Below are 26,750 nucleotides of genomic sequence, written 5' to 3'. Positions count from 1 at the left end.
AGCGCAGGTGGAGGCGCCGCGCGCGCGAGCCCGCAGTGGTCGCGGTGACTCGGGAGCGGGCCGGGCTTCGAGAGTGGTGTAGCCCGGCGCATCGTCGGGGCTCAGCGCGCGGCCCCGCCGAGCCATCTAGGTGCAGGCCCTGCGGGACGCACAGGTGGCCCCCGGGGACCGGCGCCCCGGCCCGGGCATGAGGCGCGGCGGGGCCGGCAGGAGCCGGAGGAAGAGCCGCCGCGGCTGTTGACCCGGCTGGCCGGGAACAGGGAGAGATGCGGAGCCGGGCTGCCAGCGCCCCCCTCCCAACGCCGCTGCTGCCGCTGCTACTGCTGCTGCTGCTGCTGCCGCCGTCGCCACTACTGGGAGATCAAGTGGGGCCCTGTCGTTCTCTGGGGTCCGGGGGACGCGGCTCCTCTGGGGCCTGCGCCCCCGTGGGCTGGCTCTGCCCAGCCTCCGCTTCGAACCTCTGGCTCTACACCAGCCGCTGCAGAGATTCGGGTATTGAGCTGACTGGCCACCTGGTCCCCCACCACGATGGCCTGAGGGTCTGGTGTCCAGAATCAGGGGCCCATATCCCTCTTCCGCCATCCCCTGAAAGCTGCCCCTGGAGCTGTCGTCTCCTGGGTATTGGAGGACACCTTTCCCCACAAGGCAAGCTGACCCTGCCTCAAGAGCACCCTTGCTTAAAGGCCCCACGACTCAGATGCCAGTCTTGCAAGCTGGCACAGGCCCCAGGGCTCAGGGCTGCGGAAGGATTACCAGAGGAATCTATGGGTGGGCGCAGGAAAAGGAATGTGAATACAGCCCCCCAGTTCCAGCCTCCCAGCTACCAGGCCACAGTGCCTGAAAACCAGCCAGCTGGTACCTCTGTTGCGTCCTTAAGAGCCATTGATCCAGATGAGGGTGAGGCAGGTCGACTTGAGTACACCATGGATGCCCTCTTCGATAGCCGCTCCAATCATTTCTTCTCCTTGGACCCAGTCACTGGTACAGTCACCACAGCTGAGGAGCTGGATCGTGAGACCAAAAGCACCCACGTCTTCAGGGTCACTGCACAGGATCATGGTATGCCCCGACGGAGTGCCTTGGCCACACTTACCATCTTAGTGACTGACACCAATGATCATGACCCTGTATTTGAGCAGCAAGAATACAAGGAGAGCCTCAGGGAGAACCTGGAGGTTGGCTATGAGGTGCTTACAGTCAGGGCCACCGACGGCGATGCCCCTCCTAACGCCAACATTCTGTACCGCCTGCTGGAGGGGGCTGGAGGCAGCCCCTCAGAAGTCTTTGAGATCGATCCTCGCTCTGGGGTGATCCGAACCCGGGGCCCTGTGGATCGGGAAGAGGTGGAATCCTACAAATTGACAGTGGAGGCGAGTGACCAGGGCCGGGAGCCAGGCCCACGGAGTTCCACGGCTGCTGTTTTCCTGTCCGTGGAAGACGATAACGACAATGCACCCCAGTTTAGTGAGAAGCGCTATGTGGTCCAGGTGCGGGAGGATGTGACCCCAGGAGCCCCAGTTCTCCGCGTCACAGCCTCGGATAGAGACAAGGGCAGCAATGCCCTGGTGCACTATAGCATCATGAGTGGCAATGCTCGGGGACAGTTCTACCTGGATGCTCAGACGGGGGCCCTGGATGTGGTCAGCCCGCTTGACTACGAGACAACCAAAGAATACACACTACGGATACGGGCTCAGGATGGTGGCCGGCCTCCGCTTTCCAACGTCTCTGGTCTAGTAACGGTGCAAGTCCTGGACATCAATGACAACGCCCCCATCTTTGTCAGCACCCCTTTCCAGGCCACTGTCCTGGAGAGCGTCCCTTTAGGCTACCTAGTTCTGCATGTCCAGGCCATTGATGCTGATGCTGGAGACAATGCCCGCCTGGAGTATAGCCTGGCTGGAGTTGGGCATGACTTCCCCTTCACCATCAACAATGGCACGGGCTGGATCTCTGTGGCCGCAGAGCTGGACCGGGAAGAGGTTGATTTCTACAGCTTTGGTGTAGAAGCCCGAGACCATGGCACCCCAGCACTCACCGCCTCAGCCAGTGTCAGCGTAACCATCTTGGATGTCAATGACAACAACCCGACCTTTACCCAGCCAGAGTACACAGTACGGCTCAACGAGGATGCAGCTGTGGGCACCAGTGTGGTGACGGTGTCCGCCGTGGATCGTGACGCTCACAGTGTCATCACCTACCAGATCACCAGTGGCAACACCCGGAACCGCTTCTCTATCACCAGCCAGAGCGGAGGGGGACTGGTTTCCCTCGCCTTACCGCTGGACTACAAACTTGAGCGGCAGTATGTGCTGGCGGTGACTGCCTCTGACGGCACGAGGCAGGACACAGCTCAGATCGTGGTGAACGTCACTGATGCCAACACCCATCGCCCCGTCTTCCAGAGCTCCCACTATACGGTAAATGTTAATGAAGACCGACCAGCAGGCACCACCGTGGTACTGATCAGTGCCACAGACGAGGACATGGGTGAGAATGCCCGAATCACCTATTTTATGGAGGACAGCATTCCCCAGTTCCGAATTGATGCGGACACCGGGGCTGTCACCACCCAGGCTGAGCTGGACTACGAGGACCAGGTGTCTTATACCCTGGCCATCACTGCTCGGGACAATGGCATTCCTCAGAAGTCTGACACCACCTACCTGGAGATCCTGGTGAATGATGTCAATGACAATGCCCCCCAGTTCCTGCGGGATTCCTACCAGGGGAGTGTCTATGAGGACGTGCCACCCTTCACCAGTGTCCTGCAGATCTCGGCCACTGATCGCGACTCCGGTCTTAATGGCAGGGTTTTCTACACCTTTCAAGGAGGGGATGATGGAGACGGTGACTTCATTGTGGAGTCAACATCGGGCATTGTGCGGACCCTGCGGAGGCTGGATCGTGAGAATGTGGCCCAGTACATCTTACGAGCCTATGCGGTGGACAAGGGGATGCCGCCAGCCCGCACACCCATGGAAGTGACAGTCACTGTGTTGGATGTGAATGACAACCCCCCTGTCTTTGAGCAAGATGAGTTTGATGTGTTTGTGGAAGAGAACAGCCCCATTGGGCTGGCCGTGGCCCGGGTCACAGCCACTGACCCAGATGAAGGGACCAATGCACAGATCATGTACCAGATTGTAGAGGGCAACATCCCCGAGGTCTTTCAGCTGGACATCTTCTCGGGGGAGCTGACTGCCCTGGTGGATTTGGACTATGAGGACCGTCCTGAATATATCCTGGTCATCCAGGCTACATCCGCTCCCTTGGTAAGCAGGGCTACCGTCCATGTCCGCCTCCTTGACCGCAATGACAATCCACCAGTGCTGGGCAACTTTGAGATTCTTTTCAACAACTATGTCACAAACCGCTCAAGTAGCTTCCCTGGGGGTGCTATAGGCCGCGTGCCTGCCCATGACCCTGACATCTCAGACAGCCTGACATACAGCTTTGAGCGAGGAAATGAACTCAGCCTGGTGCTACTCAATGCGACCACAGGAGAGCTGAGACTGAGCCGGGCGCTGGACAACAACCGGCCCCTGGAAGCCATCATGAGTGTGTTGGTGTCAGGTAAGGAAGTGCCCAGTGGTGTTGGGGTGGGAATAGTCCTTGGGAGCGGCCTGGACAGCCACTGGAGGTGGAGTGTCATCCAAGGAGGAGCTGGTGACCCAACTCTACCAGGTGGAGAGCCCAGAGGTTGAGAGATCAGGAACCAGGCTGAGAAGAAACCCCAGGAATCCTGGCAGCTGGCGCAGGCCCCGCCTGCTGCCCCAGGCTGGGCCGGGCTGCTTTGGTTGGCTGCCCCCTGCCTACCAGACTGTGACGTGGTGGGGGAAGTGTTGTGAGACTGCCCTGACTATGGATGCCAAGAATTGTGGAAAAAAAAAAAAAAAAGGTGCATGGAAGACTGGAAGGCTAACCGAGCTGGGGGAGGGGGAGGGAAGACCTTGGCTGGGAGAGGGGAGGCAGGTTGGCCCCTCGGCACCCCTGTCACCCTCGTTAGGGTGGCCCTGTGATCTCACACAGCCTTTGGCAGGTCAGAGGGCTACAGGGACACAGGGTTCCTCCAAGGGGTCAGGACCCTGCTGTCCTCTTCTCTCCCCCTCTGTCTCTCAGCAGAGCTGCAGAATCGGCTGACATGGCTTTGTCTAGAGGGTTCTTTACCCTCCAGGAAGAAAGGGCCTGGCTTGGCTGCCCCTTCAGAGCTCCAGGCAGGAAGTAAAGCCAGGGGCTCATTGTCTCTGCCCAAACAGACCTCACTGTCCTGAGTTCTTGGTTGAGATCTGGCTTGGTTTGGGGAGGGGCTGTGGTGAAGCCAGGGCAGATGGACCTTCTTGGCCCCAAGACTCCCCATGGGCTGTTCTTGGGATGCTAGGCCTTCCTTGCTGACCATGAAGGCCTAGTTTCAAGAAAACAGGCATGGGGATTAGATTGTACCAGGACCACTGAGCGTTGAGGGCAGACTCCGGGGTCCTGATCTGGTGGGGAGAGAACAGAATTCTAGGGGCGTGGGAGCCTGGCCGGAACCCAGACTGGGCATTCCTGCTGCTTGCCCAAGCGCTCAGCCTGCAGACACCCCAGACAGCAGGACTTGGAGAAGACAAGCAGGACTGGGTGACAGTATTTCATCCTTACTGTCAGTTCTGGGGCTGAGAAGTAAGGTGGGGGTGAGGCAGACTCAGTAGCCAAGTGCCTTCCTGAGTCTGGGAGTTGGGACTCGGGGTGAAGGAGGAAGAGACTGTTAGCGATTTTCCCAGGGGTGAGCACAGATGCTCCACTCCAGGCAGTTTCCACACATCAGGGAAGGGAAGATGGCCTCAGACCCCTTCCTGCTCATACTTCTGGCTGGACAGACACTTCCTGGTCCCACCCCTCAGGTGGCTGCAAGGACCCGGGAGAAGGAGCTCTCAAAGCCTATATGGATCAGGCTTCGGGCCACCTGAGGCTTCAGTTCCCCTCTAGGAGGAGGGCGCTAGGAGCACCCCCATCTGTGCCTGGCACTGGAGGCAGAAGAAGGGCCTCTCCCTCCTGCCCTCCACCCAGAGCCTTCTGGAGTGAATCTGGCTAGACATCCGGGGCCAGTGTGGAGGCCGGCCCCACTTAGCTTTGCTTCCCTACCAAGGCACACAGTCCAAGTCCACAACCCTCCAGGCTAGAGGGGAAGCTGGGGCAGCACCTAGTGCCACTGTGGCTGGTCTCTTTTTGCCCTTGCCCCCCTCCCCCATGGGCCCTGACCCTTCGAGGCAGTCACCAAGGCAACCCCAAAGTTCAGGAGGCTGGGTGAGGGGAACTAACGCCCACTGCCGCTTTGTCTTCCTTCTCTGGTTCTTTGTCCCGTCCTTCCCTCCCACCCTGCCCGTGGGGACCCTCCGGCACTGCCTGTCTGTCACCTCCCCAGCTCCGTTGCTTTCCTTCCTTCTCCCCGTCTCCTCCATTGCTGGCTCTTTTCCTAGGGTCTTTTGTTTTCCCTGTTGGTCTCTGTGTTTGGATCTCTCTTCCCTTCTTCCCCGTGGCTGCAGCTGCCCCAGCCTGGGCTCCGTGGCTCCCTGCAGCCCGAAATGGTCCAGGCTGCTGCTGCCTTCTTCAGACACACCGGAGAACCTGCCCCAGGCCTGCTCACCTCCAGACAGCAGAGCTTCTGCCAGAAGAGGAAAGGCTGGGGAGTCTGGTTCTGGAATCCTCCCCAGGTGCAGCTGGCAGAGGCCTAGACCCAGGTGGTATTTCCTGGGTCAGAGCCTACCCCAGCTCTTCTGTCTGAAACGACTCAGGCAGCGCACTGGCCACTTCTATTCCCAACCTGCCTTTGCACCTGAGGGGAGACCCAGGACAAGGCAGGAAAGAAGGACAAAGAGCAAGGAGGAAGAGCAATGGCTTGGTTGCTGGGGTGGGGACAATAACAGAGGGGCAGGTGGCCACAGATGGTGGGCCAGATGGGATCAACAGAAGCATGCAGAGAGGGCCACAGACAGGCCTGGGTTGGTGGAGAGGACACGCAGGAGTGTTGGTTCCCAGGGCCAGGGGATGGCAGAGCTTCTCTCGCTCAATGGTCCAGGAGCACCATGGAGAGGCCTGTGTTGCTCTCGTCTGGAGGAACTTCCCATTCAGAAAACACTGGGCTGTGACATCAGCGCCTGCTCAGCCCTGGGCCCCAGTGCAGGCTTCTGCCAGGAGGCAAAGGAATCTGATCTTCATGGGGACCTAGGGGCAGGCTAGAGGGCTTGGAGGACTGTGGGCTGTTGTCTTGGTACCCTGGGCAAAGCAGGAGGGCAGAGGTGAACTGTGGCATGGCAGCAGGCTTTTTAGTGACAGCAAGAGATCACAGCGATGAGGCTGGAGGGCGGGGAGGCGGTGGGCCCAGGGCATAGCTGAGGTGGATGTCTGCCCGGGCTCAACTAACTCCCCGAGGTAGCAGCCGCCTGAAGGAAGTGTGACATGTACGAAATAGAGTTCCATATGTCTTTCCTACTTCTGCCCCAGCAACACTGGCTCCAGCTCCATCCCAGCTGGGTGCAATTTTTGGCATCTGATTGGAGTGTCTGCTGCCATGTTTTCTTTTTTTTTTTTTTCTTGATTTTTTTTTTTTTTTCAAGACAGGGTTTCTCTGTGTAGCTTTGGTGTCTGTCCTGGAACTTGTTCTGTAGACCAGGCGGGCCTCAAACTCACAGAGATCCACCTGCCTCTGCCTCCCGAGGGCTGGGATTGAGCATGTGCCACCACCGCCAGCTTGCTGCTGTGTTTTCAAGACACTTTTATGTCCCAGGGATTCTCATCAGCATCTTAGTTTTTATTGAACACGACGCACTTTGTGTAAGGCATTGTAATAAATAGGAAAGCCCCTGTAACTCTTCCAACCCATGTCCCTTTCTCTGCAGCCCAGTTTTCATTTGTAATCGAAACAAAGTCCATTCCCATGTGTATGCACATTCAGTTGTGTATGGCCCTTCTGAGCTCAGGGTGTGTGGGTGGGGTGAGACACAGGGGATGTGTTAGTACTTAGCTGCTTATAAGTGAGTGTTCTGCCCCGGGGGTATGGCAGGCAGACCTCTGGGTACAACTTGGTAAGCCAAGTCGGTGATGAGTAACTAAGAGGCCCAAGTGCCAGAGGAGAGACCAGCCCAGTGGGTCTCAGGTTGGAAGCTGCCCCGGCTCTTCTACTTCTGCTCAGATTCCCCACCCCCCCACTTACCCTTCCTTTCTCCAGCTTGGAGCAGGGGGTGGTGCCCTCACTGGTTAAGGTGGCTCAGCTGGATTTCCCGGGGTGGGGTCCCCCAGACAACCCAGAGTTGGGTGGGAAGAAGGCTTTGTGTGAGAGGTGTTGCCATGGGGATAGCAGGCTTGCATGGAAGCAGTCAGTCATGGGGCTGAGTGCAAGGGGGACCTGATGGCCCACTGACCCAATTCGTCTTCCACGCCCAAGCTGCTACAGCATGTTGAGAGGCAGGGTTATAGCAGAATTGAGATGTACAGAGTAAGGTGTGGGAGTCTCTCATGGTACTCTGGGCCCTCTAGAAAAGTAAGCAAGGGACAAAACACAGTTTTGGGAGAGAACCCAGAGACCGGTCTCAGGGGACAGGGCTAATACTGAGTAGGGTAAAAGGCACAAACACGGGAAGGCAGTTCATGCATCATGCCAGAGAGTATTGGGAAAATATGCAGAGAACGGTTTTGAAAAATCATTTTCTTAAGCACATATGGGGTGACCCTCAAGGAGTGACTTGCCCACAAGCAACACATCTCACTAGCCAACTTTATGCCATCTAGAAAAAGGTTTTCTTGGGTACCTTGTAGGGTGTGGGCTGGATTTTAGCCTATTTGCGCGCCCTCTATTCCTGAGGCTCCCTCCTCCTAGCAATCCCTCTTCTCAGTACTCTCTCCTCCTGATGCTCCCTCCTCCTGGTGCTCCCTCCTCCTGGTGCTCCCTCCTCTCTCCTCCTGATGCTCCCTCCTCCTGATGCTTCCTCCTCCTGGTACTCCCTCCTCCTGATGCTCCCTCCTCCTGGTACTCCCTCCTCCTGGTACTCTTTCCTCATGACATTCCCTCCTCCTGATGCTCCCTCCTCCTGGTGCTCCCTCCTCTCTCCTCCTGATGCTTCCTCCTCCTGATGCTCCCTCCTCCTGGTACTCCTTCCTCATGATGTTCCTTCTTCCTGGTACTCCCTCTTGCTCCTGGTGCTCCCTCCTCCTTGCTCCCTTTTCTTGACTCCTCCTCTGGGTCTGTCATACAAACTTATTCCTTCCTCTGCTCAAAGCCAGGGTCTGTGGCTTGGCACTTCTGTGGCTTGGCACGTCTACTCTGTCTACCTCAAGCCTAATGTTGATCCATGTTGCTTCTCTTCAGATGGTGTCCACAGTGTGACAGCCCAGTGCTCACTCCGTGTCACCATCATCACAGATGAGATGCTCACACACAGCATCACACTGCGCTTGGAAGACATGTCCCCAGAGCGCTTTCTGTCACCACTGCTGGGACTCTTCATCCAGGCTGTGGCAGCCACACTGGCCACACCTCCAGACCACGTGGTGGTCTTCAACGTGCAAAGGGATACTGATGCCCCAGGTGGCCACATCCTCAACGTGAGCCTGTCAGTGGGCCAGCCCCCAGGACCTGGCGGTGGGCCACCCTTCCTGCCTTCAGAGGACCTGCAGGAGCGCCTGTATCTCAACCGCAGCCTGCTCACCGCCATCTCGGCACAGCGCGTGCTGCCCTTCGACGACAACATCTGCCTGCGCGAGCCCTGCGAGAATTACATGCGCTGTGTGTCCGTGCTGCGCTTCGACTCCTCCGCACCCTTCATCGCCTCCTCGTCCGTGCTCTTCCGTCCCATCCACCCTGTCGGGGGCCTGCGCTGTCGCTGCCCACCTGGCTTCACGGGCGACTACTGTGAGACTGAAGTGGACCTCTGTTACTCCAGGCCTTGTGGACCCCACGGGCACTGCCGCAGCCGAGAGGGCGGTTACACCTGCCTCTGCGGCGATGGCTATACGGGTGAGCCCAGGGCAGGGACCATGAGGGCAGCCAGCATGGGGGCAGCCCTGCAGGGCCTACGACGCTCTGGTCCAAGCACAAATTAGGCTAATGATGGGGCTGCCTCGTTCCTTCCGAGAGTATAAACCCCAGCTGCACCGGGCACTCTTAGATTTGACAACCGCCTGCTTAGGAAGTCAGAATGAGGCGCCTTCTGCTCACTGTGCAAGCCCACACCCCCACCCGCACCCCGGCACATGCACGCCCGCACACATACCCACCGAGACTGTGTAATTGAGGTCAGTCCTGCACCTGGGTTTGTGTTCCAGCTTTGCCACTAATGGTGTGAAAACGAGAGTTACTTAGCTCCTCTTCCCACAGTATTTAAGATGGAGATAACTAATTTATTTAGGTCAAAAGTTGCTTGTGAGGGCTCATGTAAATAATCTGACGCGGGGAGAAAGCTGGCTTGTGGAAAGTGTTGGCTTTTGTTTTAAGTGTTGAGGTGAGGTGATTTGATCCAGTTAAAGGTGTTGCTGGCCTAGGACCAGGACTTCACACTGCTGAGTGAATCCCTTCATTAACTTGCAGCCAGACTTTCCCCACCCAGGCACTGGAGGAAGGCACCAGGAGCTGGGGTTTGGAGGCATGGGAGTTCCAGGACGCTGTACTGTGTAGCCCTGAACAGAACGGCTCCATTTCTGCCTCCCTAGTGGCCGGTGGCTGCGGGTCTCTTCACACCCTGCCCCTCCCGTAGGCTCTGCTGCTCCTCCACACACTTGCTCCTTTTCCCTCCCGGACTCCCAGGCCTCAGGTCCTCCAGCAGCTGGCTCCCTGGCTCTGCTGGTAGCGTAGGCAGACTCAGTGCCTCCTGCTGTATCCGCCTGCCCAGAACTCGCCAGACTTGACTCTTCTGTGCTGCTGCTGGGAGGTGCGGGGAGAGGGGAGGGTGAGTTTGGGAGAAGGGAGGGGAGTCTTTGTCCGGGAGGATGGGGAAGGGGGCTTAGAGTAGGCGAATAACAGTTTCCATGGAAACAAGAGCCAGTCACTAGGCACAGGAACTGAGAACCTATCTCTAGAATCAGAATGGGGAGGGAGAGAAGGGAGTGGGTTTTCCCATCTGATGTCTGAATTTTCACCCCTCTGATTCCTCATCTGTCCTCAGGCTCAGGCCCCACTCTCTCAGCATTGTGTGAGTGCATAGGGAGCCTTAGTTCAGACCCAAAGTTCTGTTCATAGAGAGGCCCCGACTTACTTCACACCACGGACCCCGACCCATCACTCCAATAGAAGTGGAGAGCTGGTCACATCTCTAGGGAAGAAAACTGATCTCCGTACCTGACAGGAACAAAAGCTCCAGCAGCGGGAAAGGCGGAAGCGTGGGGGCTGCCTCAGCCCCCAGCCTGTTCTCCAGGTCCTTCCTTTCTAGGCATTTGCCTCTGCAGGGGCCAGAGCCGTGGGACCAGGGCCCCTGACAAGTGTGGGGAAGGGCTGGAGAGCTTCAGGGAGCTTGCAACAGGGCGTATGTTGGAACTGTAGTGAGAGCGCTCTGAGGGGCCAATAAGAACACCTGAGACGCCGGTGGATGGATGGTGGATTCCGGAGAGGAAGCCGTGCAAGAGGAAGGGGGAATGCTTGTGAGAGTCTGGGAGGGGTCACGGGAGACATCACCAGGGATGTATTAGACTTCTGCCACTGGCTATATCCAAGAGAAACAATTTAAAGCAAGGTTAATTTTGTCTCACGGTCTCTGCAGTCTCAGTTCTAGGGGCTGGCTCCTTTGCTATAAGCGAGTCAGAGAGGCAGAACATCATGGTGGCAGGAGTGTGGGGTAGAGCAAAGCAGCTCGCCCAGGTGAGAAGGGGCCTGGGACAAGATCTAGCCTTTTATGGCATCCCTCCAGTGACCTACTTCATCCAGCTATACTCCTTCTCCTGATGTTCCCAGTACTTTCTAAAACAGCCCCATCAGCCAGGACCAAGCCTTTACCATATGAGCTCTTTAGGGGGTCATATTGAAACCATAGTAGCGGGACCCCCAGTTGCCTTCTCAGGGTCTCACCCTGCTTGTCCTTTTTCCCCAGGTGAGCACTGTGAAGTGAGTGCCCGCTCAGGCCGCTGCACTCCAGGTGTCTGCAAGAATGGGGGTACCTGTGTCAACCTGTTGGTGGGAGGTTTCAAATGTGACTGCCCGTCCGGGGACTTTGAGAAACCCTTCTGCCAGGTGACCACACGCAGCTTCCCTGCCCGCTCCTTCATCACCTTCCGTGGGCTGCGCCAACGCTTCCACTTCAGCCTGGCCCTCTCGTGAGTGAGCAGGCCCCGGGGTGGCAGGGCACTGTGAGCATGTGGGGTACCTCCTGGGAGGTGGGGTAGCAGAGCAGGCAGTGAAAGTACTAAGCAGCTGTTGACAGAGCACTTGGGGTGACCTCTATGCTTTGCCAGCGGGCTGTCCTCACTCTCAGGAGCTGCCTGGCACCCTTCCCCAGCCCTTGAGGATGGGGAGCCAGCATGCCAGGGTTCTTTGTTGGGCTCATCATCTGCATTCTGACTCCATAACCTTGGCCAAAGTGTCAGCTTTGGTGTTGCTTGGATGGGTGGGGTGCTAGCATACAAGTGGGTGCCCCAATCCTTGCCCAACCCCCTGTACAGATTTGCTACCAAGGAACGAGATGGGCTCCTGCTGTACAATGGGCGCTTCAATGAGAAACATGACTTCGTGGCTCTCGAGGTGATCCAGGAGCAGGTCCAGCTCACCTTCTCTGCAGGTGAGCCCGACGCCTCACGTCCTTGCGCATCTCCTAAGGTCTCAGGTCTCCCAACCCCTGACCTCAAGTCACATACTTTCTCTCCCAGTCCAACCTGGACCTGACCCCCATCCCTAGACATGCCCACATCTCTGCCACTCCCAACTCTCTTCCTGTGACCAGCTTACCCGGTCCTTTCTCTAGGGGAGTCAACTACCACTGTGTCTCCATTTGTGCCTGGAGGGGTCAGTGATGGCCAGTGGCACACAGTACACCTCAAGTACTACAATAAGGTGAGTGAGCACAGAGAGGTTAGAGGGCCCTGTTCTTGGCTTGTGTGTTTACCTAGACTTGGGTGTGTTTGGGGTTTTTTGTTTGTTTTTGTTTGGTTGGTTGGTTGGTGTTTTTTGTTTGTTTTTGTTTTGTTTTGTTTGAGACAGAGTTTCTCTGTATAGCCTTGGCTGTCCTGGAACTTGCTCTATAGACCAGGCTGGCCTCGAACTCATAGAGCTCCACCTGCCTTTGCCTCCCAAGTACTGGGATTGCACCGCCTGGGTGATATTGTGACTGGTCATAGCTCTTGTGCCTCGGAAGAGGGAGGGGCTGTGCCATTTGCTGGGGCTTTTCCATCCCACTGGGTAGTCCTTGATGGTGGGTGTGGGTGTATGGAGAGGTGCGACTCTATGCTGGTGTCTGTGCTGGGCTCCTTGTCCACTACCTCCCTTCTCTGTCCACAGCCACTGTTGGGCCAGACGGGGCTTCCCCAAGGCCCGTCCGAGCAGAAGGTAGCTGTGGTGACTGTGGACGGCTGTGACACCGGGGTGGCTCTGCGCTTTGGAGCTACGCTGGGCAACTACTCCTGTGCTGCCCAGGGCACCCAAGGAGGCAGCAAGAAGTAAGGAGGGAGGGAGGGAGGGAGGGAGGGAACGGAGGGAGGGCGGGCCAGTAGCTAGGGAGAGGGTAGTGCCGCTCAAGGGAATAGGCTCTGGTGTGGGAACCAATCAGATGTGCCCCCTCCTTACGCTGGTCAGTGTTGGGGAGTTAGTATCCGGCCTTGGTGGGCTGTGAGGGGAAGGAGTGTGAGCTGAGAGCTCATCTATCTATATCGGGGGTCTATAGAAGTACCTCCACTTCCTGTCCTCCAGGGCCTCTGCCCAAGTTCTCCTTTTCTTGGGCCTAGTGGCAGGATATGGGGGCTGGGAGTGGGGAGAACCATAAACTTAAACCCATGTCTCTCCATATTTTTCATCCCTAGGTCTCTGGACCTGACAGGGCCCTTGTTGCTGGGTGGGGTGCCAGATCTGCCCGAGAACTTCCCTGTCCGAATGCGGCACTTCGTGGGCTGTATGAGGAACCTTCAAGTGGATAGCCGGCATGTAGACATGGCCGACTTCATTGCCAACAACGGCACTGTGCCTGGTACGGAGACCTGGGGGGTAGGGGCAGGGCTGGGAGCCAAGTGCCGAGAGGGGCGGCTGGGCATGGCATGGGAACACCAGCCTGTGTGGTCTTCCAGCCACTGCCGCAGGTTTTCGGAGCCCAGGCCTGGGGTCGTTGAGTCCCTGCCTTTCCATTCCAGGCTGCCCCACTAAGAAGATCGTGTGCGACAGCAGCACTTGCCGCAACGGCGGCACCTGCGTGAACCAGTGGGATTCATTTAGCTGCGAGTGCCCGCTGGGCTTCGGGGGCAAGAGCTGTGCCCAGGGTAGGAGCAGCCGCCGCCAGAGGCTGGGGCCTTGGGTGCTGTCAGATGTCTGGGATCACCGGCAGGGCTGGGGCAGGCTCTGGGCAGGGCTCCGGGGAGCTGGGCTGTGGGCGGAAAAGCGTGTCTGGGCAGAGTTAGGAAAAGGTAGGCAGGAGACAAAGGACCTAGTCAGAGACAGGCCCTGGGCACAATGTAGGGCGGGCCCAGGACAGGTAAATGCTCTGGAGGGCGGGGCAGGGAGGGGATTGGGTACGGGGAGAGCCAAAGCCCTATCTCTCACGGAGCCACTACAGTTCCTACTTCACACTGCTCTGCCCTTCAGTCACTTTTCATCTGCCTTCCCAGAAATGGCCAATCCCCAGCGTTTCCTGGGCAGCAGCCTTGTGGCCTGGCATGGCCTCTCTCTGCCCATCTCTCAACCCTGGCACCTCAGCCTCATGTTCCGCACACGCCAGGCGGATGGCGTCCTGCTACAGGCCGTCACCAGGGGGCGCAGCACCATCACCCTGCAGGTGATGCAGGGCACGTGGGAGTGTGGCAAGCCCCGGCCTGGCTCGGCTCGGGCTGCAGGATCCTTCAGGGGGTTGGACCCAGGTGGCTGGGCAGGGTTTGGGGGAAGTGAGAAGTCGGCCGGGCCCGTTCGGTGGATCAGTACTGCCATCTATTGGGCGTAAGGGAAACAAGCAGTCTTTCCTCTGCCCACAGCCAGGCAGTAGTAGGCGATTGGTGTGGAGGAAGCAGGGCAGAGGACTGGAAGAAGAGCCTATTGAGGTGGTCAGCTGATCTCTTTTCCCTCTTGTACAGCTTCGGGAAGGCCACGTTGTGCTAAGTGTGGAGGGCACAGGGCTCCAGGCCTCATCTCTGCGTCTGGAGCCAGGCCGGACCAATGATGGTGACTGGCATCACGCACAGCTGGCACTGGGAGCTAGTGGGGGCCCTGGCCATGCCGTCCTGTCGTTTGACTATGGGCAACAGAGGGCAGAGGGTAATCTGGGCCCTCGGCTGCATGGGCTGCACCTGAGCAATATTACCGTCGGGGGGGTGCCTGGTCCAGCCAATGGTGTGGCCCGAGGCTTCCGGGGCTGTTTGCAGGTGAGCCAGCCTCCTCCCCTGACTTCCCGTCCCATCTCCACCCGGAGCCCTACTCCACTGAGGGCCAGTGTTGCTCTTATCCCCCCAGGGTGTGCGGGTAAGTGAGACACCCGAGGGCATCAGCAGTCTGGATCCCAGTCGTGGGGAGACCGTCAATGTGGAGCCAGGTTGTAGCTGGCCAGATCCCTGTGACTCAAACCCGTGCCCTGCCAACAGCTACTGCAGCAACGACTGGGACAGCTATTCCTGCAGCTGTGATACAGGTATGCTAAGGATGCCAGGGAATGGGCCTGTGCCAGGGCTCACACTCTGTCTCTGACGTGTGACCCGGGGCCAGTCCCATCTCTGAGCCATCTTCTGCACATCAAAGGTGCAATGTTTGGAGCGTAAGGAAGTAGATGAAGAGGTTAGGTGGGAGAGAATGCCAGCAGAGGACAGGGACTGATCCTTTCTGATCCTTCTCGTCCCAGGTTACTATGGTGACAACTGTACTAATGTATGTGACCTGAACCCCTGTGAACACCAATCTGTGTGTACCCGAAAACCCAGCGAACCCCTTGGCTACGTCTGCGAGTGTTTACCAAATTATCTTGGGCCATACTGTGAGACCAGGTAGGTGGGTCAGGGCTTATCTCTGGTGTCACTCTGAGCCTTAGGAGTCCTTAGGCTGAACTGCAGAGGTCGGAAGGACCCCATGTGGTTGAACCAAGTGGGAGAGGTTGTGGCTGAGGGGGTTCATGCCTGTTTGGGTTCCCTTCTTCAGGATTGACCAACCCTGTCCCCGTGGCTGGTGGGGACACCCCACATGCGGACCGTGCAACTGTGATGTCAGCAAAGGCTTTGACCCGGACTGCAACAAGACAAGTGGCGAGTGCCACTGCAAGGTGACAGTCCCAGATAAGCCCCTGCTGTAGCCACCCTGTCCTCTATCCTGCAGCTTCTGGCCCTGCATTGACTGCAGTGGAGATAGGCCTTCCTACAGAGAGCCAAGGGCCCTGTGCCTTTGCCCTACTGGGCATGGCAGGTGGCTGTGCGTCCCCATTATCTGAGTACCAGGGGACCCAGGATGAATATTGAATCACCGAGCCCTGGAATAGCTATCTGGGCTGTCTGCAGCCTGTTCTGAATGCTTGGCTTCTCAGTAAAGAGTTCAACTCCAAGTCATTACCCGCTGTTGAGAATGTTGAATCCTATTTCCACAAGGACCCAGGGTAGGGAGATGCTCTCTAGGGAGGCCACAGCTTGAAGGATCCACTAGCATCCAGGAAAGACATCTTGATACAATATGACCCCCTTCTCCCCTCCCAGGAGAACCACTACCGGCCCCCTGGCAGCCCTACTTGCCTCTTGTGTGACTGTTACCCCACCGGTTCTTTGTCCCGAGTCTGTGACCCTGAGGATGGCCAGTGTCCATGCAAGCCTGGGGTCATTGGGCGTCAATGTGATCGCTGTGACAACCCTTTTGCTGAGGTCACCACCAATGGCTGTGAAGGTAGGGCTCTTGGGACAGATAGGTTCCCTCCTCACTGTATGCCAAGAGCTTGCATTCCAGGAGGCCACCCATGAGGCTGGCAGTGGGTTGGGGATGTTGAAGGAAGGTTGGGGAGCCTGGGCAGAGCTACTCACAGGTGACCTTGTGTTCTTCTCTGCAGTGAATTATGACAGCTGCCCACGGGCCATAGAGGCTGGGATTTGGTGGCCCCGTACACGCTTCGGGCTACCTGCTGCTGCCCCTTGCCCCAAAGGCTCCTTTGGTAGGTTTTAGAGGACTACGATGTGATATTGAAGACTTGATCTTTACTGTTGGTAGAAAAAAGACAGCAAGCCTGTAGCTTGTAGATCCTGGGGCCCCGCTTTCTGGTTCCTAGCTCCTAGAGACCTCAGGTCACCTTCCTTCATTCACCCCTCAACCTAGGCTGACCAAGAGTGCTTATATCCTAGACTGAACAGAACTGTTGAAAACCCTTCGTGTATTGGCAACAGGGTTGGGTGCTAAACTCAAAGATGAATCCCACGGGACACCCCCCTTCCTTCGGCCAACTACCTAGTACTGGAGTTTTGTCACATTAAAGGGAGGCAGTCCTGAAGAATACTGAGCACTGGGTACTCTTCCAGCCACAGAATGGGGGTTGATGCTGGCCCTTAGATTAGCAATGAGCAGAATCCATAGAAAGTAGCAGAGTGCAGGGTGGGAGCTGAGTGGAGGGGGATAGTGATACCTTGGGGGTGTGGTGGGGAGGTTACAAGCCTCTGTTCCCATGGCCTCTGCTTGTACTGATTTTGCAGAGGGTTTGGGCTCTAGAGTTATATACACCTGTCTTCTTCTTTCCTTGTGGGCTGCTTGTTCCTGTGTGGCTCATGAGGTGCTCCAAGTGGATCTCGGGACTTCCTGTGTCTCCCTAGGCTCCACCCTCTCACTTCTTTCCTCCAGGGACTGCCGTGCGCCACTGTGATGAGCACAGGGGATGGCTTCCCCCAAACCTCTTCAACTGCACGTCAGTCACCTTCTCAGAGCTAAAGGGCTTTGTAAGTTGACCCCCTCGTCTCCTCCTCTTTTTCAACACCCCTGTCTTGGGAAATGGAGCTTCTGAATCCCACTCCTGTTTTCCTGAGGCTCCTACCCTCAGGGGCCACCTCTTCCCCACCAGATCCCCAATCCCCACCATCCTGTCTGAACCTCTGCCCTTCTGCCCCTCCATCCAGGCCGAGCGGCTGCAGAGGAATGAGTCAGGCCTGGACTCAGGACGTTCCCAGCGGCTAGCCCTGCTCCTGCGCAATGCCACACAGCACACCGCCGGCTACTTTGGCAGTGATGTCAAGGTGGCCTACCAGCTGGCCACACGACTCCTGGCTCATGAGAGTGCCCAGCGGGGCTTTGGGCTGTCTGCCACTCAGGATGTGCATTTCACTGAGGTGGGGCTTGAAGTAGGCGTGGTGGGGCCCAGTGAGAGATCCTGCTCCTGGCGATCTTAGGGGACAGAAGGGGATACTTCCCTACCGTAAGGAGCCCCACCCCTGGCACGAGGCCTTCGTGAAAGCCTATAAGCCATGGTGCAACACAGGTGATTCAGAGTACCTACTCTTGCAGTGTCAGGACTCAAGTGCCTAGCAAAGGCTGCTTGTATTGATTGAGGTGTGGGCTGACCTGAAGCAGAGCCCTGCCTGTTATACCAAGAGCTTAGTCTTCTCAGGGTGCCAAAAGGGCATGTAACAGGAGGAGGCGTAGGAGGACACACTGGGAGCTCTGATTTAGAGTGTGAAGGAAGGGTTAGAGGCAGAGTACCCTGGTGGGAGTGGGCAGCATGATACACAGGGCTTCCCAGGGGAGGCCGTGGGGACTGCTGAGGAAGGGTCATAGTGGGTGGGTCTGGGCCAGGCACGGGCTGGAACTTGGTATGAGGTTGACCACAAGCACATGCCACCGTGACCATGCCCATCTCCAGAATCTGCTGAGGGTGGGCAGTGCCCTCCTGGATGCCGCCAACAAGAGGCACTGGGAGCTAATCCAGCAGACAGAGGGTGGCACCGCCTGGCTGCTCCAGCACTATGAGGCCTACGCCAGCGCCCTCGCCCAGAATATGCGGCACACCTACCTAAGCCCTTTCACCATCGTCACACCCAACATTGGTGAGATGGTGCTGGGCTGGGGAGGGGTTTGTGGAGAGGGTCCCACCCCCATTCCAAAGGGCCACCATGCTGGGTGGGGGGGGGACTTTCTGCCTGCCCCACTTGGTGTCTGACTTGTGAACATATTCCTCTCTAGTCATCTCTGTAGTGCGCCTGGATAAAGGGAACTTCGCTGGGACCAAGCTTCCCCGTTATGAGGCGCTGCGTGGGGAGCGCCCCCCAGATCTTGAGACCACGGTCATCTTGCCAGAATCTGTCTTCAGAGGTCAGCAGGGAACACGGATGGGGGGCCCAGCTTGGCCTGGGGTACCCATGCGGCCAGCTGAGTGTAGCAGCGTTTGCTTGCAGAGATGCCTCCCATGGTGAGGCCTGCAGGCCCTGGCGAAGCCCAGGAGACTGAGGAGCTGGCACGGAGGCAGCGGCGGCACCCAGAACTGAGTCAGGGAGAGGCAGTGGCCAGCGTCATCATCTACCACACCCTGGCTGGACTACTGCCCCACAACTATGACCCAGATAAGCGTAGCCTGCGGTGAGTGGCTAGGACAAGGCCTGGGAGGCTGGGGTTAAGCCGGCGAATGTGAAGGGTATCTCACGGCTGTCATGGTGACTGTGTGTACCTTTCTATCATCAGAGTCCCCAAACGCCCAGTCATCAACACACCTGTGGTAAGCATCAGTGTCCACGACGATGAGGAGCTCCTGCCACGTGCTCTGGACAAGCCAGTCACAGTGCAGTTCCGGCTGCTGGAGACCGAGGAGCGGACCAAGCCCATCTGCGTCTTCTGGAACCATTCGATCCTGTGAGCCTCCGCCACCCTTATTCCCGTGGCTTCGGGCCAAGAGCCTGGACTGCCCGCCCTTGGGCCTCCCTGACTCTGCCTCCTTCTTGCAGGGTCAGTGGCACAGGTGGCTGGTCTGCCCGAGGCTGCGAAGTCATCTTCCGCAACCAGAGTCACGTCAGCTGCCAGTGCAACCACATGACAAGCTTTGCCGTGCTTATGGACGTGTCCCGACGGGAGGTTGGACTCACGGGGGTAGCCCGGAGCTGTGGGTGGGAACCGAGTTGAGGGGCTGGGTACTAGGCCTTGCTCTTCCTTGACCCCGCTGGCACTCATCCCTCAGAACGGGGAGATCCTGCCCCTGAAGACTCTGACATACGTGGCCCTTGGAGTCACCTTAGCTGCCCTGATGATCACCTTCCTCTTCCTCACCCTTCTTCGTGCCCTGCGTTCCAACCAACATGGCATCCGACGCAACCTCACAGCTGCCCTGGGCCTGGCCCAGCTGGTCTTTCTCCTGGGGATCAACCAGGCTGACCTCCCTGTAAGATACTTCCTCTCCCAGAGACCTTCCCCACTTCCGGCCCCACCAAGGCTCCCTGGGTGACCCACCCCTCTCCAGCCTTCTCCCGTCCCTGCTCCCACAGCAATGTGTTGATAAAGGGCCCAGTGCGGTACCCAGCCCACAGTTTGTTCTTCTCTAGTCCCCTCTCAATGTTCCAGCATCCTAGATGTTCTTGCGTAGAGCCTGGGCTTCCTCTGAGGCAGCACAACCCACCAGGCCTCCCTGCCGCCTCCACCTACCTCCCCTGGGTATGCTCCTGGTACTGGCCGTCTTGGCTCCTGACCAGTGTCCTGGCCCTCAGTTTGCTTGCACAGTCATAGCCATCTTGCTGCACTTCCTGTACCTCTGCACCTTCGCCTGGGCGCTGCTGGAGGCCTTACACCTGTACCGGGCACTCACAGAGGTGCGAGACGTCAATGCCAGCCCCATGCGTTTCTACTACATGCTGGGCTGGGGCGTTCCTGCTTTCATCACAGGTATCCTGCCTCCTTTCCTGGCCTGGAGAGCCCATGTCCCTACGCCCTGGGTCCATGCCATGTACCCCAAACCCATAGCTCACGTCCTGAGACTCCCCCCTCCCCCCTATATTTGGACAACCTGGCATTAGGTATGAGGGGTGGGGCTTCTTCCTGGAGAGGGGAGTGGACTACCGGCCCTTCTAGAGGCTCCACATCGGGCTCTGGGACCCTTTGACTGCAGCTTATTTCCTCCCCGCTGAGCGCCTTGCTTGGCTACTGTCTCCATGCTCCAGGTCTAGCTGTGGGCTTGGATCCTGAAGGCTACGGGAACCCCGACTTCTGCTGGCTCTCCATCTACGATACGCTCATCTGGAGTTTTGCTGGACCAGTGGCCTTTGCTGTTTCGGTAAGTGCCAGAAAAGTGAGTTGGGGTGAGCAGGATGAGTGTGTCCTCCAGATCCCCGTTTAGGAAGAGCTGAGGCTTCTGGGCAGGGCAGAACGCGTGCGTCTGTGCTCTCTGGTCCTCTCATGTTCCTCTCTATGGCCCAGATGAGTGTCTTCCTGTACATCCTGGCCGCCCGAGCCTCCTGTGCTGCCCAAAGGCAGGGCTTCGAGAAGAAAGGCCCTGTGTGAGTACGGGCAGGCGGCTGGGCACAGGGTGGGCACCGGTGTGGAGGGTCTCACGGCAGAACTCACACGCTGCCCTGCCTTCCAGCTCAGGCCTGCGGCCCTCCTTTGCTGTCCTCCTGTTACTGAGTGCCACGTGGCTGCTGGCACTGCTGTCCGTCAACAGCGACACTCTCCTCTTCCACTACCTCTTCGCTGCCTGCAATTGTGTCCAGGTACCCGGCCCCACCCCACGGAGTGGGAGGGAGCATGCCTGGGCGTGGGCTAGCTGAGTGCGTCAATCATTGCAATCGTTGCTGTCTGCCGGCCAGGGCCCCTTCATCTTCCTCTCCTACGTGGTGCTCAGCAAGGAGGTCCGGAGAGCACTGAAGTTCGCCTGCAGCCGCAAGCCCACTCCTGACCCTGCTCTGACCACTAAGTCCACCCTGACCTCGGTGAGGAAGCCTGGGTCTGAGCACAAGGTGTCTCGATGTGTGTGGGGGCGGGGTGGGGGAAGCAGGCCCACAGAACCTGTTGGTTCTCCGTGCGTGCGTGCGTGCGTGCGTGCGTGCGTTTGACCTGGGCATCCTTATCTCCACATCCCTTCCTCTTAGGAGGAAAGGGTGAAGTGGTGTGTGTGGCCTTGGAAGGCTGTCACAGGAAATCCAGGGCACTTGGGGGGTCTTCAGTGTTGCACAGCTGTGACCATTGGTAGGCCCTAAGGTGAAGGCAACACAGAAGGAGCCTTCCACTTTAAGACCTGGGCATATCGGGGGTAGGACTTGGGGCAAGTTCCTGGCACCCTTTACTCTCTCGCCTGGGGCCCATCCCTCCAACTCTCCCTCTCATTGACCTATCTGTCTCCCCGCCCAGTCCTATAACTGCCCCAGCCCCTATGCCGACGGAAGGCTGTACCAGCCTTACGGAGATTCAGCTGGCTCACTGCACAGTGCCAGCCGCTCAGGCAAGAGCCAGCCCAGCTACATCCCCTTCTTGCTGAGGTAAGCCCTGGAAATGGGAGCGCTGAGAAGGAGGGAAAGACCATGCATGCTCGAACCAAGACCAACCAGCTGCTAGGAATTGTCTCAGACAGTGGCCAACACAGGTCACAGCTTAGATTAGAAGCAGTAAGGGACACAAGGTAGGACATGGGAATCCCACTAGAGAGGCCAGACTGACCCCTACAGCGTGTCCTTGTCTTTTTTTAGGGAGGAGTCCACGCTGAACCCTGGCCAGGGTCCCCCTGGCCTAGGGGACCCAGGTGGCCTGTTCCTAGAAGGTCAAGACCAGCAACACGGTGAGAACAGAGAGCCCTGGCTGGCTGCCTAGCAGGACAGGGGCCTAGCTTTTGCTGAGGGTGGGCTGGGCAGGTGGGACAGTTGTGATCCCTCCCTGACCTCCCAGATCCCGACACGGACTCTGACAGTGACCTGTCCCTGGAAGATGACCAGAGTGGTTCCTATGCTTCTACCCACTCATCAGACAGCGAGGAAGAGGAGGAGGAGGAGGCCGCCTTCCCTGGCGAGCAGGGCTGGGACAGCCTGCTGGGTCCTGGAGCTGAGAGACTGCCCCTGCACAGTACCCCCAAGGGTGGGCCAGCACCAGGGCTGCAGCCTTTGGGGGGCATTGGAAGCCCAAGAGCCTAGGGCTTCTTGGAAAACAGAACTGGGGTGGTGGCTGTCCTAGCTGCCTACCCTCTCTGGGACTCATAGACTTCCTTTCTTTGACAGAGGTGGGTCCAGGGTCTGGGAAGGTCCCTTGGCCAGGAGACTTTGGGACTACAACAAAGGAAAGTGGCGGCGGGGCCCTGGAAGAGCGGCCACGGGAGAATGGAGATGCCCTGTCTCGGGAAGGGTCTCTGGGACCCCTTCCAGGCCCTTCTACCCAACCTCACAAAGGTGAGTGAGTCTCGCCCAGCTGCTTCACTCTCAACTTCCTGCTGGGGTTCTCTAGGATGCCCCAGCGCTTCCCATCCACAGCCCAGGGTACCCACCTCCTTGTCCCCAGGCATCCTCAAGAAGAAGTGTCTTCCCACCATCAGCGAAAAGAGCAGCCTCCTAAGGCTGCCCCTGGAGCAGGGCACGGGGTCTTCTCGGGGCTCCACAGCCAGCGATGGCAGTCGGAATGGACCTCCTCCCCGCCCGCCACCACGCCAGAGTCTCCAGGAACAGCTCAATGGGGTCATGCCCATCGCCATGAGCATCAAGGCAGGCACGGTGGATGAGGACTCATCGGGCTCCGAGTGAGTCGGGTTGGGTGGGAGGTACAGGGTGTGACCTGCAGAGGTCCTGGCTGGGGCAGGGCTGGCTCTGAGCTCCATCCGGCTACTCTGTTGGAAGACAGATGGGCTGAGTGGAGTCCAGCTCCCTTGTGTGCCCAGACACCATGGTGCTCTGTTGGGGAGTATCCCAGACCCCCCCACCCCCGGGCTTTAAGCGCTGCAGCCTAGTCCTGGGCAGCATGCGAGGGTGGGCGCTGGGGCTGCTTTTCTGTTTCTTTCTCTGGTGGAAGCTGCTCCCTGTCTCCTCTGCTGCTCCGGCTAACCCTCTGTCTGCCTTCTCTGCCACTCTCCTCTCCTGCCTCTCCAGATTTCTCTTCTTTAACTTCCTGCATTAACCCTGGGCCGGTGTTCCTTCATCCCGAAGCTCCCTTCCCTCCCCCTGCTGCGCTCATGCCCCATCCTGTCTTCTGCTTTATCCTGCCCCTGCTCCCTACTGCCTGCCGAAGCAGCAGCGATGAAACGTCCATCTGAGGAGCCTGGGCCTTGCACCTAAGGCCATCTAGTGCCAAGTCCCTCCCCCACCTCCCCCTCACTGCACTTTGGACCCCTGGGGCCAACATCTTCAAGACAAAGTTTTTCAGAAAAAAAAAAAGAAAAGAAAAGAAAAAAAAAAGAATTAAAAAAAAAAGGATCTCTACTCTTCATGACTTCAGGGATTAATTTTTTTTTATACGCTGGAAATGGACTCCCCTTTCCCTTCCCAAAGAGGATAGGACCTCCCAGGACGTGTCCCAGCCTCTCTTCAGTTTCCCATCTGCTGTGCCTCTGGGAGGAGAGGGACTCTTAGGGGGCCTGCCCCTCCTTTGCCATCACCAAAAGGAATGGACAAAGCCACACGGACCAGGGGCATGAGCCCCCACAAGGCTGCACCGGACAGGCCTCAGCTGGCGAGGGGTCAGGACAAAAAAGGCACTTGCCACCGGCCAATTCCACCTCTCCCAGGAACTGAAGAGCCCTGTCCGGCTAGGGGCAGAAGGACTCATCGCCCCTGGACCCCCAAATGCTGCATGAACCGTTTTAAGGGGAAGCCTGTGCCCCCACGTGGGGAATGACTACCCCGGCCCCTTCTCCTTCTCCTGGACTCTGGCCATGTGCTACAGCCCAGGCGTTCGCTCCGTTTGCTGACCCCAAAGTGCTTCATTTCCCCTGCCCGACCTTCCGGGGCGGGCCAGTCACCCTTCAGTTGGGCTTCTTTGCTGTGTGTGTGTGGCACCCACCGGGAGGAAGAGCAAGCACAGAGCTGCCTTGGTGGCCCTGAAGGGGTCTCAGGCACAGGTTTCAAGTCTGGGTTCTGGTGCCCATTCACCACCACCCCGCCCCTCCCAAATCAGACAAATGCCGTTTTGTCTGACCTGCTGTGGCCTCTGAGACATGTTCTATTTTTAACCCCTTCCTGGAATTGGCTCTCTTCTTCAAAGAACCAGGTCCTGTTCCTTGTTGTCCCCACTCGACCCCAGCTCCCCGTGAAGAGAGAGTTAATATATATTTTTATTTATTTGCTTTTTGTGTTGGGATGGGTTTGTGTCCAGTCCCAGGGGGTCCGATGTGGCCATTGCAGGCTGGGTGAGTGTCTAGCAGACCTGGATTTGGGGGCTGCCATCCTTCCTCTTCCTCTATGGCTCCCCTCAGTTTTTGACAGCCGCCGTTCATTTGAGTCACCCTCTTCTCGAAGCATGTGTCCCAGACTTGTCACCGATCCCCTTCTAACGCAGGTGGTTAGAGCAAAGGCTCTGAGTGGGAAAGGTGTTTTCCTGCTCCTCACTGGGAAGGCTGGCCTTTCTGCCATGGATTCTCACCTGCCCTCTGCCCTCTCCCCCCAGCAATTCCTGTAAAGGGTTAAAAATTTAACTGGATTTTTTTTTTAAAACTACTGATGACTTGACTTAAAAAAAAAATACAAAGATGCTGGATGCTAACTTGATACTAACCGTCGGATCGTACCGCTTGATTGTTGCTGTAAATATGGTAGGGTTTTGTTTTTGTTTTTTCCTCCCCATACTACTGAATAAACTAGTTCTGTGCAGGCACCGTGCCATAGCCTTGGCTTTTGTGTTGCAATCTGGGTGGAGGCCTGGATTTGGGGACCAGCACAGGTAGAGCCTCGAAGTTCCCACGAGGAGGACAGAGAGACTAAAGCCATATCAGCACAGAGCCCTGAACCTGGCTGTTTGAAGGAAGAGAAGGTGGGTGGGTAGGAAGGTACCTTTTCCCCAGGATAAAGGACTGGCATGGCCCAAGAGCCTCCACCTGTCAGACTGATACCCAGACAGGAACGAATTTTCTGGGGCAGAATTCAGTAGAGAGGGAGAGATGAGTGGCAGGTGGAATCTGTGGCCATTTTTTATTTGTTCTATTGGGGAATGAAGCATATATTCATTCTGGGGATAAGTGTGTGCTTGGCAACAGCGCTTCTAGTCCCACATTTTTGCTTGTCAGAGGTCCATCCAACAAAATAGGACTCACCGTGGGGGCAGCATAGGGATGAAATGATAAACAAACCCCAGAAGCAGGCGAAGTGGCCTCATTTGCCTGAGCCTTAGTTCCTGGGTCTACAAAATGAGGACAGTGGTAACAGCCTTCGCCTAATTGAGCTTTTATGAGGATTAAATAACTTAACACATGCAAAGTGCTTAAAACAGTTCACAGTGCATAGCAAGAGGCCAGCAAACACCTGCTTCCCCAGCTGTTGCTTGGGGAGGGGGGAAGGGGTGGTGGACAGAGAGTACACAGACAGGAAAATAGAAATCCAGGCCAGGGGCTGGAGAGATGGCTCAGTGGTTAAGAGCACTGGCTGCTCTTCCAGAAGTCCTGAGTTCAATTCCCAGCAACCACACAGTGGCTCACAATCATCTATAATGGGATCAGATGCCCTCCTCTTCTCTCTGAGGCTCTCTTCTCTCACGCAGGCACTACACCCAAGGAGAGCTCTCATATACATAAATAAATAAATCTTTAAAAAATAAAAATAAAAAAGGAAATCCAGGCCAAAGGAAAGGAGGCAGGCAGTTAGCTGAACAAGAAAGGCAACTATGGCAGGTAGGCACTACCAGATGAATGACACTTCAGCAGCTTTGGAGCAATGTTGGGTGGAGGCAGAAACTCAAGACTGACCCAGTGTGAGAGGGGAACATGCCTTGCCGGCTCCAGCCACCAGGTGGCAGCAACACAGGGGTCTGCAGCTGGCTTTGCCTCTTCACCACCCACAGGGACGTGGATCAAAAAAAAAAACGCCACCTACTGGCCATGCCTAGGTATGTGTTCTTCGACTTGTTGGCAGTACAGATGCCAGTCAGAGCAGGAGGTCACCAGCTACCCCCTGTTCCCTGAGTTCTGTGTGGTGACCTATCCACTCAGAGGATGGAGGCCCAGACTGGAAAAAAGGACAAGCAAAGCCTGGAAGACCCCAGGAGATCAAGGGGACTCAGCTACTGACTGGTCGGTAAGCTTGCCGTCTCTGTGGGCCACCTAATAGAACTCCCCCAAAGTCTCATTAGCACAGAGCCCTGGGCCAGGCTGACTGAAGGAAGAGGAAGGCAGGAGGCTGGGGAACACGCCTGAGGCTCTGTTGCCTCATGCCAAGGTCCTCCAGAACACAATAGATGGCATCTGGGTATCTGCCCCCCTCCCCCACATCGGTTTTTAGAATTTCAGTGGCTGTAGGAGCTGGTGCTCAAGATTCAGGGAAAGGAGAAGGCAGAAGAGGCAGCCACCGCGGTGTGTGTAGGCCCTGTGTGCTTACAGGTGTGTTAAATGAATCTGAAGGTCAGCCATAAAAGGGGAAAGAGTCCCTGATCGTGGGGATGGGGCGGAGCACCCAAGGCCTAAGAGGGGCACTTGTGGGCATATAGGCTTGGGTGAGATCGTCGCCAGCAGTCCCCTCTTCTGTTGTCAATTGTTTGCTCTTCATAGGAAATCGATTTA

The 26,750-nt window shown here is 57.2% G+C and overlaps 1 protein-coding gene across 2 annotated transcripts; it reads left to right on the top strand.

The window, feature by feature from the left end:
• The first annotated feature begins 261 nt into the window (after positions 1 to 261).
• Positions 262 to 24,861, top strand: Celsr2 (cadherin EGF LAG seven-pass G-type receptor 2). Of its 2 annotated transcripts, XM_052730399.1 has the most exons (34): positions 262 to 3,576; positions 8,345 to 8,992; positions 11,055 to 11,277; positions 11,623 to 11,738; positions 11,922 to 12,010; positions 12,455 to 12,612; positions 12,973 to 13,136; positions 13,297 to 13,422; positions 13,768 to 13,934; positions 14,227 to 14,514; positions 14,603 to 14,777; positions 14,985 to 15,126; positions 15,278 to 15,398; positions 15,823 to 16,006; positions 16,167 to 16,268; positions 16,946 to 17,040; positions 17,218 to 17,427; positions 17,958 to 18,141; positions 18,278 to 18,406; positions 18,490 to 18,670; positions 18,773 to 18,940; positions 19,033 to 19,159; positions 19,263 to 19,463; positions 19,786 to 19,960; positions 20,236 to 20,348; positions 20,492 to 20,571; positions 20,658 to 20,784; positions 20,881 to 21,003; positions 21,422 to 21,549; positions 21,757 to 21,845; positions 21,953 to 22,138; positions 22,279 to 22,446; positions 22,556 to 22,790; positions 23,137 to 24,861. In XM_052730399.1, the coding sequence occupies exons 1-34, from the start codon at positions 267 to 269 to the stop codon at positions 23,162 to 23,164; spliced, it is 8,760 nt and encodes a 2,919-aa protein (XP_052586359.1). In that variant the 5' UTR covers positions 262 to 266; the 3' UTR covers positions 23,165 to 24,861. The 2 variants fall into 2 exon arrangements, with proteins under 2 accessions (XP_052586359.1, XP_052586360.1); XM_052730400.1 differs by lacking the exon at positions 21,953 to 22,138.
• The last annotated feature ends 1,889 nt before the right edge of the window (positions 24,862 to 26,750 follow it).

Source organism: Peromyscus californicus, unplaced genomic scaffold (assembly GCF_007827085.1).
Source record: "Peromyscus californicus insignis strain IS unplaced genomic scaffold, ASM782708v3 Scaffold_9__1_contigs__length_137607984, whole genome shotgun sequence".
NCBI lineage: Eukaryota > Metazoa > Chordata > Mammalia > Rodentia > Cricetidae > Peromyscus > Peromyscus californicus.
This window is presented reverse-complemented; position numbering and strand designations above follow the sequence as displayed.

Bases quoted from the DNA above. Each gene is read 5' to 3' on its own strand.
- Celsr2 (XM_052730399.1), top strand. From the start codon at position 267: ATGCGGAGCCGGGCTGCCAGCGCCCCCCTCCCAACGCCGCTGCTGCCG. The intron at 14,778-14,984 runs GTATGCTAAGGA...TTCTCGTCCCAG, and splicing joins TTCCTGCAGCTGTGATACAG to GTTACTATGGTGACAACTGT. The intron at 18,142-18,277 runs GTGAGATGGTGC...ATTCCTCTCTAG, and splicing joins CATCGTCACACCCAACATTG to TCATCTCTGTAGTGCGCCTG.